Source organism: Ciconia boyciana, chromosome 5 (genome assembly GCF_034638445.1).
Source record: "Ciconia boyciana chromosome 5, ASM3463844v1, whole genome shotgun sequence".
Classification (NCBI taxonomy): domain Eukaryota; kingdom Metazoa; phylum Chordata; class Aves; order Ciconiiformes; family Ciconiidae; genus Ciconia; species Ciconia boyciana.
In genome coordinates this window covers 67603278-67618474 of record NC_132938.1, presented here as the reverse complement: position 1 = coordinate 67618474, position 15197 = coordinate 67603278, and the positions used below count along the sequence as shown (strand labels likewise).

The 15197-nt window shown below is 38.0% G+C and overlaps 1 protein-coding gene across 1 annotated transcript in view; it reads right to left on the bottom strand.

Moving 5' to 3' along the window:
* IQCM (IQ motif containing M) overlaps positions 1-13869 on the bottom strand; it is a 108070-nt gene extending 94201 nt beyond the window's left edge. Inside the window, 5 exon segments of the mRNA XM_072863407.1 lie at positions 2044-2114; positions 5861-5951; positions 11452-11653; positions 11655-11762; positions 13771-13869. Of these exon segments, the coding sequence (XP_072719508.1) occupies positions 2044-2114; positions 5861-5951; positions 11452-11653; positions 11655-11762; positions 13771-13869 (571 nt within the window).
* Positions 13870-15197: the final 1328 nt, after the last annotated feature.

Sequence of the window (15197 nt, the reverse complement as noted above, 5' to 3'; positions counted from 1 at the left end):
TTGTCTCAAATTTTTCTGTTCCACTGAATAGCATCACAGCTTTCTCAGTGACTCCACAGAGGTTTCTACTCTTCATTGCATACAGCGATGTGCACAGCATGAGCGGTAGAAGCAGGATACCCAGCCTTGTTTGCCAGCAGATCTGGACCAGCTAGGAAGGAAAAGTAATCCTGTGCCGAATAGACTGTAACAGATTGCTTCCTCCTTGTAATGAATGGAGGACCAAAGCACAAACTGTAATTGAGAGCTAGCTCCCTGCCTGATCTGATCCGGAGGTGGACAACTATAGGCTGCTGCTGAGTCGGTTTAAGGCAAGTTGTCATGCTGCAATTTAAACCTAAAGAACAACCAAACAAAGGTTTTCAGAGCCTTTCTTTGCCTTTTTAAACAATATTTACAAAAACACATTGTGGATATAGTCTAAACATTCCCGTTCATTGAGACAGCAGTATCCTATTGATAGTAGCTTAAATCAGTTCTTTTTTGCCTGTTTGCATGAAAATTTAGATTTTGAAATGTGTAAAAGACCTAAACAGGTCTCCTAACATTGGAAGACAGAATGGATGTTAACTCATTCTCAATACCTTATTGTTTCAGAATCCATTGGCTTTTCATAGTCTTATACCAAGGCTATGAATAGTTGAAATAGCCTTATATCAAGGCTTTTCATATCTCCTTATACCAAAATTATAGAGTGCAGAGAAAAAGGGAAGATCAGAGCAGACAGATCATTTTGCTGCTAGCAACAGCCTACCTGGGGACTTTTAAGTGCAATAGATTAAGAAAATGTTTAGTGATTGTCATGATTCAGAGCCCAGTTAAGTCTGTGAAAGCCCTAAGAAGCATTTATGGCAAACACATTTTTATTGTTTCTGTTTATCAAGGAAAACTCGGGTCAGATAACTGTCTTGTTTTCACAAGAGTCAGATCTTTTTATCTATTTCTCAGTGCCCTTTGACTGAAAGAGATGGAACTGAGTAAGTTCCTTAGGTCTAAAAAGCATTGTCTCCAATTTTGCATCAGGAGCTTTTACTGCAGATCTCTTTTCAGTCATATTATTTTTAGTGAGTTTCCACGAAGGAATAGGAGTTCAGGCTCTCAGCTGGCCCTTATACTACAGTGGCTTAGGCCAGTGAAAAGCTAATACAAGCTAAACTCAGGATTCAAGCAGTCAATGCTGGCAAAGGGAAGACTCAGATGAGGGTTACAAGATCCATCCTGCAAGATGGAGGTGTCAAATAATGAAGGCTGAAGCAGAATTAGGCTGACTGTTTGGCAGCAGGAACAAGCTGTGACAGGAGGCAGGACAGAGGGATACATATCCAAGAGTCAGGATCAAGAACCAAGGTGGTAGCAGATAGAAACAGGTGTTAGGTCTCAGGATCACAGACCAGAGCTACACCCAAGTGCCTGATGGGGAAACCTGACTGATGGGAAAACCATCAGCCAAGCTTTCAAGCCCGTATCCAAATCCCTGGGGGACAGACGGTGGCCAGGCCATTTGACTGTTGTTTGGATTGACAGTGATTAGGTGCTCAAGTATCCAAGTAACGTTTGGAAGGGGTTTGATGCATGCTAGAATTGCTCGAGACAGGAGGGGGCACACTTGACAATAGTACTGTCAGTCAGCCAAAGTCTTGGTACATGCTCATGTATACAAAGAAATATGTGTAATAGCTCACAGGAAAACAGACACCTTTCACTTTGAATTTAAAGGACAGAGCATAAAGGTTTCAAGTAAGCCAGCAAAGCCTATTCAGTAGGAGGGGATTAGGAGATAAATATGGAGAGTTGTCCCTGAGATACATGGATTTACAAAAAAGTCTGAAATTTAAAAAAAAAAAATTAAATTTGTCTAGCATCAATGCTGTAAACCTTTTGAAGTTTTGTAGAACATCAGAAAGAATACACTCAACATGAGGAATTTTTAAAAAATACCTCTCCCTCCAAAAACTCAAGATAATTTTTCTTTTCTAATACTCAGTACAGGTTAATCAGATTATATCTCCTGTCTGTACCGGAACAGAATTTACTCCTCTTTACCTTTCTGTGTGATCTGAAACCCAGGAATACCATATGGTCTATAAGAAGCACAGGGTAAATCCAAGGATCTGCTTTAAAAAAAATTTTTAAAAAGCAAAATTTTATCTTTTCTCTATCTCTACAAGCTTACATTGTAACCTAAAGTCTCATATTGTGTAAAATATTATTTCAAAATATGTTTTTAAACACTTAAAAGTCAAAATTAACCATTTGAATAAACACTAGCTTTTGGGTTGGGGACTTTTTAATACTAGAGTTTTTAGTTTCTAAATTAGCTGTTCTTATTAGATGTGCTTAAAGTCATTACAATCTAAAAACTGCTTTGTGATAATAGGAAATAAATTGATTACTTCATTCTAGTTCTTCACAGAATGACTTCTGTCATTGTGACTGTAATTAGCTGCCACTCATGTTGGTATTGTGGGTATGGAAGTCAAAGAATTAAAGTAAACAAATATTTTCTATGGTAGCACTGCAAAACACAAATTTGTCCATATTGGTAAAGAAGACTGGGCAAGTGGCATTGCCTACAGATATGCTGTAGCTGTTATGTGAATAATAGGTGTCAGTGAGAGAAGGAGAATGACTTCTGTGAAGCTTCTTTCTCTTTTGGATGGGTGGGAGCAGGCTGGTCTGGCTTTTGCTTCTTCATAGTCATGCCAATCTGTCTGCTCATCTGTTCACGGGCTGCTCTGTGGAGTAATTCTGTCAGTTCCAGATGTTTCATTTATTTTACCATTAAAACAATGTGGTGTGTCGCTGTCATGGTGGGTAATTTTCAGAAATAAAAATGTATATTCTATTTGAAAAACCAATTACTGAAAACTACTCACTGTTCATGAGTACCAGTCACATATTTTCTGAATTTTAATTCAGTCATGGAGATTGTGCTTTTGGCTCCAGTAAATATATAAATACATTATATTAATATAAATAAGCTTATCTAATGTGTTTTAACCTAGCTGCTTAACTATGGTTAATTTTGCATAATGTGGTATGCATAAAACATACTTATCCCAGGGAACAAGTTTGTTCCCATGGCCAGTTTCTAGAACTGTTGCGAAGTAACTAAGAGCCACAGGAGCCTCCATGGGATACGCACAGCTCAGTTTCAGCTCTGGCTTGGAAATAAGGCTATCAAGAATTGCCATAGTCAACAGCAACACAAAGTGCTTTTAAAACTTAAGAACTTTTTTCCACACCTGCTGTGCAATGATGGTCACAAGGATCCAGATATTATCAAAAGATCAACAGGAAATTAATGGGAGGGAAATCACTATAACAAGTCATGTATGTAATTGAGCTTGGTATTTAAGTATGCCAACTTGTAAAGAATGCATTTTTTTTTCCTATTTTATTTAATAGCCAAATTCATGTTGATGAAGATCTAGGATACAATATGTATAGAAAGTTACTAGAGGCTTATCAGATTTAATCAGTGTTAAAGGTATTTAACCTTTTGCTCACCCCAATACCTTGTGATACCCACCAAGAACAGTTATCATCCAGAAGTATAGTGCCCAATTCTGCTCTGTTACTGAGATATGTTACACTTTCCAAAGATAAAATCCAGATTATATGCTTCAGTTTTAAATCTCTCATGTTCTTAGTTTTAAATCTCTCTATAAAAACAGTGTACTCCATGAGTGATCATGAGGCTGATCTTAAGTTGTTTGTGAATTCCAAGTGTGAGGGAAAGGTAACATGAGATACTGACGCTGAAAAGAGGTTACACTGAAAGCAACACAAGATGAAATCGCAACTATATTTTATTTTTCCTTGGGAGTGTCACCACTGGAACCTTACGTAAATTCACAAGGATCTGGGGAGACTAAATGAGCTTTCCTGGAATTCTTGAAGAATCTTAAGAGCCTGATGTAAAAGAAGGCAAAAGAGAAATTCTGAATAGGATTTTCCTTTGATTTTGAGTTTAGCGTTCATGTTCATGAACTACTGATGACGGTGGGCCACTATCAGTTGTATTTTCTGCACTTCAATAGATACATACAATTGCAGTGGATGTGCATGTGCCCTTAACGTAGCTAGGCAATGTGTTCATGTTACTATCTTCACTCAGAAAACACATAAGAAGGTGCAAATGCAACCACAGGTGTGGTAGATTGTAACACGCACACACAAGGATTTCCAGTAAACAGGGTTGTGTCTGCAAAATGTTGTCACAAAGGTGGAGGTAAACTCAAAGTAATCAAAAAAGAAGCCCAAAAATTCAGGATTATAGACCTCAATGCAAAATCCATTTGTGCATAGCCATCCTTCCCCCCTACTTTTTCTGCTTTATAGTGGTTGTCTTTGTTTGTTACTACCTACTTCCTCCCCTCATTATGATTCCACTTCTCTTCTCTATCTAGGTGCACACAAGAACTGGGGGATGGAGAGGGGATAAACAGTGGAAATACTTCAAAATCATCAAATAAACATTTTAGTAAATATATTAAGGTTTGTTCTTTTTGAATGGAAGCAGAAGCAAATGAAAGCTCTTCCATAAGCTATAATTTTGTCTTCCTTTGAGGATACGTGGAAAGAAGCAGCCAAAGCTCACCAATATGGCTAAACCATTTTCTGTGAGCAGCCATTTCATTGTGCTCATGCAAGGCAAATATAATTACCCTGCTAAAGAGATAAAATGATAAATCTCTAAAACTACACACTTAGATCTCTATATTCTCCTACCAATATTTTAATCTCAAATTGAAATTGAAAATGTTCCACTAAGAATGTTTCTTAAGGTGCTAGAATTCAGATGATAAAAGGAAGTTATTGTCAACAGTTTTGAGGCATTATTAGAAAGCTGTCTGAAATGGCAATAAGGATGATTGAGAAATCTTTAAAATTATCAAAAGCATAAAGCAACTTTTGGGAAGATTCAGGTCACAAAATATGAGCCAAGATTGCAAATAAATATCCATAATGGGTTAGAGTGTGCTCCATTAGTCATGTTGGTGGGTGGGCATGTGTTTGTACACATAGTCTCATCAGAGCACATGGGCTGCAGCCATGAGTAAATACTAACCAAAACAGTTAAGAGCTGTGCAGCCCAGGTCTATGCAGATTCACAAGAGGTGGTGCTACCACAAGGGAGAAATGTGCCACAGAATGATTATGCCATGCTGATTGGAACAGAGCAAAAGGAAAAGCTGATTTTTGGGAGCAGAACTGGGTCAAATCTTCCACTGCTGTAAATGACCACCTTCCTGTTTTGGTCGAGGCAACCAAAGACCTTGTTCTTTTTGTAGATATGGTAGGTTATTGCATAACTGATGTTTTAAAAAGGCAAAATAGGTACTCTAAAAATTATATAAATGCATATTTAAAAAAAAAAAAATTTACAGTTCAGTAGCGTTTTACTACATTTCAGTAGTGTTTTAGTTTGGGTATAGGGCCTGACCAGAGATCACAGGATGTAAATATGAGTTTGACCACTAAAATCAATGGGAAAAAAAATCAGGAGTTTGAACTAGTAAGTTTATACATATAAAAAGGAAGGTTCAGTTCTTCTTACTATAAGAACTAAAGCCTTTAAAGTATATCATTGGAAAGATAGCTCATCCTGCACTTTTCAGTGAGATCTTGGGAATAATCTATACATTCAAGAGGCAATAGTGAACTCCATAAAAATAAATGTAAACAAGCAATCAAACAGAACTTTTATTCCTAGATTTTGTAGAACTTTATAATTTCTCAAAGAATTTACAGTAAGAAATTTACAGTAAATATATAACCTGTAAAAAGGCAGAGTCAACTTCTTATTTGGCTTTGAGAGGAGAAACAATTAATAGTCAATTATGCCAGGTCTTACCTGAGAGATGAGAAATTTTCCTTTTTCTCATTCTCCAAAGCTCTACTCACAGAGTCAATCCCGGACAACAACTCAGTTATACTTATTCTCTCTATGAAAAAGGCAAGTGATATAACAAAGATTTAAAATATATTTATTTCTATTCATATAAGCACATCCAGCTCAAGACAGACACAAAATCATCATGTTTTTCTACAAGAATATGAGAAACTTCTCCAGAAAACTACAAACATATGCACATACTGCAAACAGACATCTTCTCCAATGTCACTCTGCATTTAATTTTGGACTCCAAACCATTATGCAAGTGGACCACACACTCCACATAGCTCTCTGTTTTATATTCACAAGCACAGAGAAAACTAAACCACTTTTAAGCATAAAAATTTCTTTAGAAAAGATCTTATTAGGAATGTACACATACAGCAATTGTCTTAGAAGTACCAAAGATAGCAAAAACATTCAATAGCTTTCAAATACGTACACTATAAGTACTGTTTCTTTCCCATCGCTCCCTTCAGAAGCATTCCTTAAACAATAAAAATATTCCCTCTGTATTTACTTCCCATTTACTTTCCCAAATTAACATATTCTATTTTTTAAAAATGTTTTACATTTTGAACTGTGTTCACACACAAAGACAGATTAATTTGGAAGCTTTCGGTTTCTTTTAGTACCCATGTAATCATATGACAGTACATTATGGGCGAGGTAGAACTAAAGATGCTCATTCTTCCAAGCTCCACCATGCCAGTTCAGCACACTGGCAAACAGATCATTATTCACGTCTCTTGCAAACACTCATACTTTTCAGAGAGAAACAAAACACTGGGAAGAAAACAAATGAAGTCCCTTAATATCAGTAAAACAAAGTGGAATACAAGTGTGAACTGTAATTTGAAAGTAAAGAATATAGGGGGATTCAGAAATCAGTCGATTCCAACTCATCCTGTGAAATCCTCTCACCTCGCTGCAGCAGATGCAATGCAGTGCATGCAACTTGCACCCAGTAACAGCTCATTCCCGTTAGCCTGGCAATATGCCCATATAGTCTTACCACACTCAAGTATCAAACAGAAAAAAAATACCACCAAAGCATGTATCTCTATTAGCTGGAGTGCGAAACCCAGAGTAGCAGTGCTGATGTCTTGATTTGTACCTGCTTAGGAATATAAAGTTCCCTCTGATTTATATTGTACTTTATAATATATCACTTTGAAATCAAAGATCACTCCTCTTTTGCATTAAAATGTGTATATGTTGATTTAACACAGGTAAAAGTTTTTTCAGTTTCAGTGCCATAAGTAAATTCACACACTCCACGGGGGGAGTTAGGCAGGCTGCATATTTTTGGTCTTCTGTTTATTTTGGTTATTTCCTCAGTTTTGTGTTCAATACATTTCTGCATTTTTGCAAACTCTGTTTTAAACAGAATGACCCTAAACCCATTCTCCTCTGAGTTGTGTAACGTTCAGTCTCTTTGTTCTTGTGATTATTAACATGTCATTAGCTCCTCAATCAACAGAGAATTTTCCTTGGAGAATATGAATTTCAAACGCAGAAACCAAGCAGAAAAATTCTCTCTTTGGCATAAACCTTTCAAGATTTCTTTATGTATCATCAAGTACATGGAAAGGCTTTACAGGACATCTGTAACTTCTCCAGCGTGCAGTACACTACTGTTCCAAATGCCAGGTACACATCTTTTATGAGAAGACAATATTAGCATTAATCCCATAGCTTTTCCAGCTGATATTGTCTTCCCTCTTTGCATGCAAGTTTGCAACATCTCTCTCATATTTTGGCACTTTCATTTCATACTTCACAGTTTTATTAGCACTTTGAGCTTTGAAAGATAGCTCATTTATTTGCTATATCTAGATGCCACAAAACTTTGAATACGCTATATAAAGATGTAGAGCAAGATAGTGATGGAGTAAAGTCAGACTTTATTCTGAAAGCATTCCAGAAATCAATATACTATAATTGCCCTTTGTCTAGAGTAGCAAAACCAGCAGTCCTGCCAGACTGCAGATTCATGTCCGACAATTTGCGCATTGTATAGTTTGTTCAAAGATCAGCCATTCTGATATTAACACACAAGATATGGTGTCAGGTGATGACAAAAGTTCCATCAAGACTATGTGTAATTGTTCTTTAAGATATTTCTCTTATATAGCCTCTATGCAAATACACATTTGCATAAGTACAAGCAAGAATGGTTGCAGGCTTCCATGCTAGATTCCTTTTCAACCTAAAGGAGGGGTGTTTTAGGTCACTACTGTTCCCTGAGATCTGCTCTCTCCTTTTCTCACTATCTATTGTCAAGCCAGCCTTTTCTTCACCTCTTCTCCCCCTCTGTATCTCTTCTCCCCTCAGCCAGCCATCATGGTAGGTGGCAAGCTGAAATAAGTGGGTGTGCAAGAAGATCCAGAAGTTCTCAAATCCAGAAGCATTATTGTCTCTACATGAAGGTAGAAAGTGAAAGGAAGGGTTTGGTCATGACTTGGCGTGGGGGGACAGAATGTGTATCAGTTACCTTTGAATACATGGTGCAAGTTCTAAACAAACCTGTATGGTTCTGATAAAAGTAGGTCTGTTTCTGCAGCATTGCTGCTGTTCTGCTCAATGAAATATTCAATAATAGTAATTCTCTTCCTTCTTGCAATGTGCAGGGACCTTACTCTCTAAAAGTACAACCATTTAACAGCCAGAAACATTGGCCAAGACTAACGCTAAGGCAGAACATGAAGTCATAAACATGCACAGATGTTACTATTTGAAAACATTAAAAAGGGACTGAAGTTCCTGAGCACATCCCAAGTTGTGTTGATTTCAGCAGTAATGAGTCATAAGGGAAGAAGATACTACTAAAATTAAATGCCTGGGACACTTTTCTTTGCCACTTACATTTAGAAAAAAAACAACAGTGTCTTTAGAAAAACTTAATGGGGAGGAGAGCACTCAGAAAGACTGACATTACCAAGGGCTAATATGAATAAATCTTCTTGCCTGTATTTATGTGGTTAAATAAATACAATGCTAATGCATTACACATTTCTGATGATATCATGGAAGGCTCAGGAGATCTAATTTCACAAGTATCTAAAAAAGGTTAGTGCTGAAGGTTACAGGAAGTTATGAAACTGATTGTTTTAGGCAAAAGTTTATTTAACGGAATTTGGGCAGTTTCATAAACATAGCAAAGAAAGTGGGACTACTCACACATTCTGTGCCAGTCTTGCTCTGATTAATAATTGCATTGAGTCTACTGAAATATTCAGTTAGGTGAGCAAACACACTCAGGAGGTCTTATTTTTTTAGAATTTCCTGAACTTTTTCTGAGTTCACTTTAGTAGCAGCTCAAGCCTACTCCAACATGCAGAAATAGGGATTTCATGCTGAGCATGAAAATTTACCACAGTGTGCTAACACAGTTATTCTCATGCTATCCTTTCTGGAGCTATCTTATCCTTGTATTCCAGAAGAAAGGGCTCCCAAATTAAGAAAATATTAAAAGAGATGCAACCCAATAGCTCTGTTCACTTTGGCAAGTACAATTCAAGGTTTCAGAAAGCTTTCCTTAGGGGAGAAAGTAAAATCTCTGAGAGCTGTCTTGGCCCATTATCTAGTAGAGAACTGGAATTTTAACTGAGGCAGAGAAGAGCTAATATTGCCCATTTTGCACTTTTACCAGTACAAGAATAAAGACACACAGAAAAAGAGATAATTTAAGCTATGGCTGTGTTACTAACTCAAGGAATAGGGTACCAAAACTGGAAGAAAGTATGAGTTCATGAAAAGAGAAATTTCAGATTTTTTCCCCCTTTTTTGTTGTTGTTCAGAGATTCTTTTCTTCACTTTTCTCTGTTGTTTAAGGATTCTCTTTGTAGAAACAACTTTGCCCCAGACACTTTCTCTCCAGAAATGCTCTCATTTTCTCTCATGCCTAGAGAGAACTACTTAACCACACATACTTCAATAAGAAAGCAGGTATCAGTCAACATCTCCTTGCTGGGCCCAAACTTTGCTAATGAAATGAACCAGTGCACGCTCCATGTCACCTTTTACAAAGTGGTCACTTACATATTCACCTACATATCACAGTATCAGTCTCCTCTATTTATTGCTGTTTGCTGGGGTTTGACTCTAGATACTTAGGTATCTAAATTTAGATAAATACATTTAGTTTTAGTTATCTATCTAAATATATAGATGGATACTTATGGAGAAGCTGGTTTGCTTCAGCGTATTTGAAATGAGGTGCCATCCACCAAAGATAGGTACACTCTTTCTTGATGGGAAAAAAAAGTAAGTAACAAATCTAAATGTAAAAGTGGATCTTTGGGGCTTCAGAATTGCCAGGTGGACTTTCTCAACATTCTTATTAAATTGCAAAGATCTTTTTTTTCCCTCAGAACTTGCCAAATTTCATAGTACTGTGGGACTTGGGCCACATGTACAGAATACAGATAAAAGTCTATAGGTTAAAGATAACAGGAAGCTGGATTTGGTTTATATCTTGCAGTATTTAGTGGCTTCATTCCCTTTATTTCTAAACAAACACTTGACAAGGCCAAAGGAGTAAAGCTTGAAGGCATTTTCCCCAAAACACAAACAGTTTTCTCAACGTTGAATGGCTTGAACATTTGCTTTACAGAAAAGGAAAAATCAGACTTACATATATTTTCCTTCAGAGATATGCATCCCACAGCCCCTTATAACCCTATATGAGTTTTGTTTTACCTCAAGGAGAACTAGTGAAAGTTGTTAAACTTATCAGCTGGCTAGGTCTGAAAATGCTGGAAATATTTCTACGATGTCTATTACAGTAGTTTTCTTTTTTAGCAGATGGCTAAACGAAGCCAGGACATTCTTGTTTAAAAGGGTATTAAATTCCAGTCTTCAAAGCAAAATCAACACAGAGATGTGTGGAGAATGTGTCCCCTTCTGACATACAGAGTTCAGGGTCTTCAGTGAAAAAAATTCTTTAACTTCACAAAAAGTGAAGTTCCCTTCCACATCATGGAATAAATAAATTGAGCCCAAACCAGGACCAATCACATGACATCACACGAATGCCACAGAACAGTCACATGATTCACATGACATCTTGGTTCATTTTCTTCCACTCAGAGCAACTCAGAGAGTTGTTGTGAGAAAACGAATAAGGGTCATATTCAACATAAAAAACTGTTGACTGAAAAGACACCATTTTGATGGAAACTGGAGTTTTTAGTAAATTAGTATTTTATATCCAAATTATCTGCTTTCAGCAGAAAAAGTTACTTGTGAGAAATAGAAGACAACAACAAAAAAATCCTTTCCAAGATTGTGTTCTGTTCAAGATTTTTTTCACTGTGTAGTTTTGCTAGTGTTTGTTATTCCTAAACCAAGCTACACTATGCTTACAGACTGAGATTATAATATAGCTCATCAGCTGCATAAATCTATTAATGGATAGGAAAACTACCAACGTCAAGGCACATGAGTATGTGGCCTCATGACAAAAAAGGCAGCAGTGGGCAAACAGTAAAGTGCTGAATTTCCTCCTCTTTAAAAAATTATACATGAAAGGAAAAACTTCTCACCTTCTTGCTCCATAGCGTACTGTGGAGATAGGTAGATGTAAGCCTTATAACTTTTGACAGACTTCTCAGGGAACGTAGGGCTGAACATTACAGAAAGTGGTCTGTCAGGTAACTTGTACAATCTTTTTTCTAACCAAGAATCTTGCTGAAAAATTCTCTTCCAGCTTGCCTTTCCAAAAGCTTTGGAAGAGTAAGTCGTAAGAGTTGGCATTATTTTCCAAAATAGAAGGAGCACTCACAGGAGTCTGAGTTGAGCCCCAGCTGCAATAAGGTATGGAAAGTTGCTGGGAAGATACAGACCCATTGCATTTCTGTTGATAAAGTGAATATGTATGTTACTAAGATGATGATAGTTTTTAATTATTTCTTTTGCACTGAATTATCTCCAAACCCCTGATATTAAATAAGATAACAGTGAAATAAACATTTAGTTACCTCAGAAATGTCACAAGTCCAACAGTGGCATTTCCCTTCATTTCCCTTATGAAGCTTCTTCTGACTGCAAAATTTTTATATATAGGCTAAGTGCCCAAATATGAAAATCTTTGGCAAGAACCCATCCATCCTTGACCTAGAACTTTGAGATTAGATTTTACACCTATTTAACAGCTGGTCACTTAGCATTGGCCTATTTGATGCAAATAGTCTTCCCTTTAAATAACACTCATTTCCATTTATTAGAGTAATTCAATTTCCTAAGGACAGCCTAATAATACAGCTGCCCCATTATGCCATGGATGAATGTAGTCAAATACTTGTAATTATATTTTAAATATGTTACTGCTATTTAGTATTCTATCACACCCACAGCATGGTTGGTAGCTCACAGATGTGAAGTACAGAGATCCCTGTCTTATCTAGAGAACATACAGCGTAGGTCCCTGTTCTAACAAGATGCGCTATATTGGTGCATTTTGTAATACTCATGCAGGTAAAACTTCTAGGGATTTAATGAAGAAAAGTTTAATTGACAATCATTTTACACACATATCTATAGGTAGTTCAGCAGAGGTGAATTACACAGTATTTTAGAAAGTCGTCCTTCCATCTAAATTCTGAGACTGGTTTTGCTGCAGGCTGTAATACCACAAAAGAGGGGTGCACTCACAAGGATTCACAAGGCCTCAACTACTCTTATCAGTAGGTGAAAATATCCTAAAGGTCTTTTATAACTAAGCCAGTTCCTCTTGGAACCAGTAGGAAGGGGCTGTAGAGAAAACCAGCCTCTGTGCTGGAACAGAGAGCACAGACTAGACTTGAGAAGGGTAGCAGCTGAGCAGGAAAAAAATCAAAGGGAGAAAGGTTTTGTAAGACAGATTTAAAAAGAAATGGGTCATGTGTATCAATGCATTCAGTGTCACAGAATTTCTAGCTTCAGTTAAGGACATAAACAAGTTCCCACTTTGGCGTCAAATGACATCAAAATTCTCCCTTTTCTCTCACTCTCCTGAAAACAAAGTGTCCGTGATAAAATGTGCCCAACATCCCATCCACCCACCTTAAATTCTCCCCACTGTACATTCTGAGATAGCCCTGCAGTGGCTTCCTGGGCCCCTATCCAGGGACCCAGCAGATAACACGTATGCTCCTGCCATGGCCACACCACCTCAGAAATGAGTACCCCAAGCACAATCCTGGGGAAGGACATCCTCGCAGCATGGCTTCCTGGCTGTTGTGGTTTAGCCCCAGTCAGCAATTAAGTACCACACAGCCGCTCGCTCACCCTCCCCCCCGGTGGGATGGGGGAGAGAATCGCAAGAGCAAAAGTAAAAAAACTCATGGGTTGAGATAACAACAGTTTAATAACTGGAACACACACAAAAAAATAATACAAATAAAAATTGTAATGAGAAGGAAAACAACAAGAGAGTGAGAGAGGAAGAAAACCCAGGGAAAAAAGGGGATACAACTGCTCACCACCCACCATCCAACGCCCAGCCAGTCCCCGAGCAGCAATTGCTACCCCCCGGCCAACTCCCCCCAGTTTCTACACTGAGCATGACGCCATATGGTATGGAATAGCCCTTTGGCCAGTTTGGGTCAGCTGTCCTGGCTGTGCCCCCTCCCAGCTTCTTGTGCACCCAGCAGAGCATGGGAAGCTGAAAAGTCCTTGACTAGTGTAGACATTACTTAGCAACAACTAAAACATGAGTGTATTATCAATATTATTCTCATACTAAAATCCAAAACACAGCACTATACCAGCTACTGGGAAGAAAATTAACTCTATCCCAGTCAAAACCAGGACACTGGCCAAGCCTGGTGTGTAACCCGTCCCTGCCTGGTGATGGCAGATCTGGGCTGCCCCGCTCCTCTCACTGGGGTGGAGGGATGGGAGCTGCTGGTGGTCCCACAGCAAGCTGCTGGCTCCTCTCCTTTGGGAGCTGGTGGCCTGCGCTGCACCCCAACAAAAGCCATGTTTGTGCTGCTCTGTGTGGTGGCACATGCTTCTCCAAGCTGCTACAAGCAAGTTGACCACATCCTTCCACAGCACAAATACAGTAGGCTAATGTGCTCAAGCTATGCCTGGACTGCCCCTCTCTATCTGAATATATGTTAATAATTATTTAATAGTCATGGGTGATGGAAGGTAAAGTAAGCAAGGCAGGTAACTTTTAACCAGTTCTATGACAATTTGTATCATCTGAGACCTTCCTCAAGAGGTTTATTCTTAATCTGAATTTGTTGTAGGCTCCTTGAAGCTTGTGACTTCCTCCCCCACCAACCCTCTGTTCAAGATGCAATAAGAGAGACTTTGCATTCTCCTGTTGACTTCATCCTTTTGAATGGGCAACATTCCTTCCTTTATCCCTTCTTTGGTGCCCAGGTGAAAAAATTTTCAATGGTCAGAAACAATGTTGTCTTCTGCTTGGTAACTTAGAGGTGCTGGGTGATATTTACCCTTTAAGAGCTTGTTGGCTTAATGATGCCTATTTGAATTCTAAATCAGGAGAATCATGTGAGTTTTCAAGTATTTTAATAAAAATCACCACAACAATGCACTGTTTGGAGAAGGCAGCTAACAGTTATTTGGCTGTATGTGCTAAACACAGCAAGTAGTAATATTTTAAATATTTTACGATGCTGATGGGGTTTATTCATAAGTCAAGAGAATCTTTTCTAAAAATTATCATCTGCATCCTGGGCTAGTCACTTTCCAAACTTGTGTACAGATGCAATCCCAAATTCAAAGCACTTACAATCAAAACCAAGCAACATTAAATGAGAGAGAAAAGGAAGAAAATACAGCTATCCTCAACTGCCTTTTCCCTGAACATTATGAATTAATTATTTTCATGAGACATTTAATTTGACACCAGCTTTAGAAGGGATGTGCAAAAGGGAGTAGTTTCCTATATAGCTTGTCTCAAGAAGGATATGATCTTGTCAGGCACAGGAGAGACACAAATATAGCACTAATCAAATTTGTTTTCATTACAGAGGCTTAGAGAGTACTGATGGTGTAGTAGAGGTAAAAGTACATAGGACAAAAGTAAAGCTGTGGAAGAAACTCGAAGATAATGAATAGAAACAATATAATTTAGCAAGAAGGAAAGAGACAGTAAAAGGATTGAAAGGGTATGATGAGCGATATAGATGATCTGGAGAGATACACAGTCTGGAGATAGTAAAGCTGGAGGCAGGAAGACTACCAAAATGGGTGATGAGAACCAAGATGGTAGTTGCAGGACATGGGTCAGAAATAAATCACCAATATAAAAATGGTAGTGGATGCAGTGCAGAGG